This window comes from Rhinolophus ferrumequinum, unplaced genomic scaffold (assembly GCF_004115265.2).
Source record: "Rhinolophus ferrumequinum isolate MPI-CBG mRhiFer1 unplaced genomic scaffold, mRhiFer1_v1.p scaffold_96_arrow_ctg1, whole genome shotgun sequence".
NCBI lineage: Eukaryota > Metazoa > Chordata > Mammalia > Chiroptera > Rhinolophidae > Rhinolophus > Rhinolophus ferrumequinum.
Genome location: NW_022680455.1, coordinates 1,547 through 6,378, shown reverse-complemented (window position 1 = coordinate 6,378; position 4,832 = coordinate 1,547). Strand labels below are relative to the sequence as shown.

General features: G+C 47.8%; 1 protein-coding gene across 1 annotated transcript; it reads left to right on the top strand.

Annotated features, from left to right (window-relative positions):
- The first annotated feature begins 1,053 nt into the window (after positions 1 to 1,053).
- Positions 1,054 to 2,529, top strand: LOC117020143 (serine/threonine-protein kinase MARK2-like). Its single transcript, XM_033102385.1, has one exon. It carries the CDS (start codon positions 1,054 to 1,056, stop codon positions 2,527 to 2,529), a length of 1,476 nt encoding a protein of 491 aa, XP_032958276.1.
- Positions 2,530 to 4,832: the final 2,303 nt, after the last annotated feature.

The following is a 4,832-nucleotide window of genomic DNA, read 5'->3' as shown; positions in this document are numbered from 1 at the left end:
AAAAACATTCTAATACACTTTTTTATTTTCTTTTTAAAGCATCCTACAGACTTTAAATTCTAATAAAGTAAATATCAATTTTTAATATCCCACATAAACAAAAATTTCTTCGGGGTCCACCCTTTTTCTCAGAGTAAAGAGGTCTTGAAACCCAAAACTGGGAAAACCGCTGTAGTTTCTCCTTAGCCAATACGGTCAGTTTCCGGCTCTGAGCTCATAAAGCACCAGTGTGACGAAACTACCCGTAGCTGCTATATAAGGCCCTGGCTGGGCTGCGTTCTCTGTCCGTTATAGCCCCGGAAGCTGATTTGTGGTGACCGGTTGGACTTGGACTTTTCAGCTTGTTTTCTCCCCTTTTTATTTTCTCCCTTCCCTCTTGTTTCCTTGGTTTCATTTGTTTACTTAGTATTATTACTAGTTATTGTTTATTAGCCCCCCCCCGTTTTATTTTCTCCCTTCCCTCTTGTTTCCTTGGTTTCATTTGTTTACTTAGTATTATTACTTAGTATTGTTAGTACAGTTATTATATTTAGTCAGTGCAGTTAGCATAGTTATTGTTTATTAGCCCCCCCCCGTTTTATTTTCTCCCTTCCCTCTTGTTTCCTTGGTTTCATTTGTTTACTTAGTATTATTACTTAGTGTTGTTAGTACAGTTATATTTAGTCAGTGCAGTTAGCATAGTTATTGTTTATTAGCCCCCCCCCGTTTTATTTTCTCCCTTCCCTCTTGTTTCCTTGGTTTCATTTGTTTACTTAGTATTATTACTTAGTGTTGTTAGTACAGTTATATTTAGTCAGTGCAGCTAGCATAGTTATTGTTTATTAGCCCCCCCCCGTTTTATTTTTTTCCCTTCCCTCTTGTTTCCTTGGTCTCATTTTTGATAGTATATTTAGTCAGCATAGTTGGTATAGTTATTATTATTAGGATACTTAGTAACATTGTTGATACAGTTAGTATATTTAGTCAGCGTAGTTAGCGCAGTTACTGTTTTTGGGCACAGTTGGAGAGCGTAGTGAGCGTCAGTGAGTGTAGCTGAGGGGAGGAGGGGTCACCATGTCACGTGACTCCACAGACATCCGTGTTGACCAGGAGCCCCCCACTGCCCATTACGAGCTCAATGGATCCATCGGTGAGGGCTCCTTCGGCAATGTGGTGGTGGGCACGCACATCCTCACACAGACAAAGGTGGCCGTGAAAGTCATCAAAAAACAGGTCTCCGACCAGACGCGCAGCTCTCTCCTGCAAGAAGCCCGCTGCATGGCAGACCTGCAGCATCCTAACATCGTGCAGCTGTTCCACGTGATCATCGCCGACGAATCCCTCTACCTGGTCATGGAGTTCGTGCCCGGAGGGGACATGCTGGACTACCTCACGGACAACGGCCCCATGTCTGAGGACACGGCCCGCGGCGTCTTCCGGCAGCTGGTGTCAGCGGTGCACTACTGCCACGAGAAGGGCGTCGCTCACAGGGACCTGAAGCCAGAAAACGTGCTGCTAGACTCCCGCATGAACGCGACACTTGTAGATTTTGGACTTGGCGCATCCTCCAACATCCATCAGCTCAGCAAGCTTTGCGGCACTCTCATTTATACAGCCCCAGAACTGTTCCTGCGCAAACCGTACGACGGTTGTGCCGCGGACATCTGGAGCCTGGGCATGGTGCTCTACGAGATGCTGACGAACATGGAACCTGTTGATACGGCGAGCTGGCCAGTGCTGATGATGAAGATACGCAACGGGCAGTATTTCGTGCCAACCTATCTGTCCACTCAAGTGGCAAACCTCCTGCAGAAACTGCTAAACCTCCACCCTAGACAGAGAGACAATCTGAGGGACATCATGTCAGATCCCTGGATAAACATGGGCCAAGAGGAAGAGCTGAAGCCCTACGTGGAGCCACCCAGTGATGTAATAGACACCTGGGTAATGGAAGAAATGGTGAACCTGGGCTTTGGGGAGGAAGACATCAAGAACGCATTGGGAAATAAAATATACAACAACATCCTGGCCACATACCGCATTTTACACAGACAAAACTTAAAATACCAGCACCGTATAATCAAGGTGAAGCCCTTCCATCCCCCTGAGTTCCAGAGCCGCAGCCCCTCCCCAGCCCAGGAGGTTCAATCCGAGTTGTCCGGTTGTCAGCAAGCAGAGCAGCTGCCTATGGACCAGGAGCCAGGAGAGAAGGCCGGACAGTCTACCAGTCCTACATACACCCAGGATTACAGCACAGCCATTTCTCAGTCCAGGACCACCCTACCCCCATCCAGGCCAGGATCTCAGACTGCCATTCCTGAGCCCAGCCGGAAGTCTAGGAACGACACCCCTGAGCCCCCCCCTCCCAAGCACTGCTGGGGCTCCAGGACCTCCACTTCGCAGCACAGCCAGGGCTCCAGGTACGCCACTCCTGACGAAAGATCAGGCTCCACAACTGCCATTCCTGAGGAAAGATCAGGCTCCTGGACTGCCATTGCTGAGCCCAGCCAGGGGTCCAGGACTGCCACTCCTGAGGAAAGATCAGGCTGAGCCCAGCCAGGGGTCCAGGACTGCCACTCCTGAGGAAAGATCAGGCTCCACAACCGCCATTCCTCAGCCCAGCCGGGGGTCCAGGACTGCCACTCCTGAGGAAAGATCAGGCTCCACGACCGCCATTCCTGAGCCCAGCCGGGGGTCCAGGACCACCACTCCTGAGGAAAGATCAGGCTCCAGGACCGCCACTCCCGAGCTCAGCCCTGGTTCTAGCACCATCCTTAGCCCAGCCCCCCAATGTCACCCTGGGGACTCTCTCTCCAGCAATAGCACGACCAGCAGCCGTGGAAACCAACAAAAAATCAAGCCGCGCCGGCGGCAGGTGGTTACGGGGTGCTTGAACTTTTTACGAAAAGTCTTTTGTCTGCCTCCCAAGAAGGGGTCTTGACTGCAAAGGCAGTCAAGTAAAGCCCCTATAGACTTTTGACAGCAAAGGCAGGGCTAGAACAAGGCAAGGGCTATAACAATAACTGACATAAAGAACACACTTGAAGGAATTACCGGTAGGTTAAATGAGGCAGAGGATCGAATCAGCGACTTAGAAGACGAGTTAGCAGAGATCACCCAAGCGGAACCACAAAAAGAAAAAAGAATAAAAAACAATGAAAATGGTTTAAGAGACCTCTGAGATAACATCAAGCGCAACAACATGCACATCATAGGAATACCAGAAGGTGAAGAGAGGGAGCAAGGGATCCAGAACATATTTGAAGTAACAATGACTGAAAACTTCCCTAACCTGGTGCAGGAAACTGACATACAAGCACAGGAAGTGTAGAGAGTTCCAACCAGGATGCACCCACACAGGCCCACACCAAGACACATTATACCTAAAATGGCAAATGTTAAAGACAAAGAGAGAATACCAAAAGTAGCAAAAGAAAGACAGCAGGTTACATACAAGGGAACTCCTATAAGACTATCAAAAGACTTTTCTACAGAAACTTTGCAGGCCAGGAGGGAGTGGCAGGAGGTACTCAAAGTGCTGAAAACCAAAGGCCTGCAACCTAGGTTGCTTTGTCCAGCAAGGCTATCATTTAAAATTGAAGGAGAGATAAAGAGCTTCCCAGAAAAGAATAAGCTAAATGAATTTATTACCACCAAGCCAGCATTGCAAGAAATACTAAAAGGACTTCTGTAAATAGAAGAAAGATGAAAACAATCTAACTACAAATTTTAAAAATGGCAATAACTATGCACCTATCAATAATCACTTTAAATGTAAACAGATTAAATGCTCCAATCAAGAGACATAGGGTGGCTGAGTGGATAAGAAAGCAAGACCCTTGGATATGCTGTATACAAGAGACTTACCTCAGATCAAAAGACACACAGGGTGAAAGTGAAGGGTTGGAGAAAGATATTTCATGCAAATGGAAATGAGAAAAAAGCTGGCGTTGCAATACTTATATCTGATAAAATAGTCTTTAAAATGAAGAACATATTAAGACACAAAGATGGGAACTACATATTAATAAAGGGATCGATCCAACAAGAGGACATAACCCTGGTAAACCTCTATGCACCCAACATAGGAGCACCTAAATATAAAAAACAGATATTGACTGACATAAAGACAGAGATCAACAGTAACACTATCATAGTAGGGGACTTCAACACACCTCTGACAACAAGGGACAGGTCTCTTCAAGAAAGCTGAGATCAGATCCAATATATCTGAGGGACATCATGTCAGATCCCTGAATAAACATGGGCCAAGAGGAAGAGCTGAAGCCCTACGTGGAGCCACCCAGTGATGTAATAGATACCTGGGTAATGGAAGAAATGGTGAACCTGGGCTTTGGGGAGGAAGACATCAAGAACGCATTGGTAAATAAAATATACAACAACATCCTGGCCACATACCGCATTTTACACAGACAAAACTTAAAATACCAGCACCGTACAATCAAGGTGAAGCCCTTCCATCCCCCTGAGTTCCAGAGCCGCAGCCCCTCCCCAGCCCAGGAGGTTCAATCCGAGTTGTCCGGTTGTCAGCAAGCAGAGCAGCTGCCTATGGACCACAAGCCAGGAGAGAAGGCCGAAGAGTCTGCCGGTCCTACATACACCCAGGATTACAGCACAGCCATTTCTCAGTCCAGGACCACCCTACCCCCATCCAGGCCAGGATCTCAGACTGCCATTCCTGAGCCCAGCCGGAAGTCTAGGAACGCCACCCCTGAGCCCTCTCCTCCCAAGCACTGCTGGGGCTCCAGGACCTCCACTCCCGAGCACAGCCAGGGCTCCAGGAACGCCACTCTCAAGCAAAGATCAGGCTCCAGGACCGCCATTCCTGAGTC

Bases quoted from the DNA above. Each gene is read 5' to 3' on its own strand.
- LOC117020143 (XM_033102385.1), top strand. From the start codon at position 1,054: ATGTCACGTGACTCCACAGACATCCGTGTTGACCAGGAGCCCCCCACT.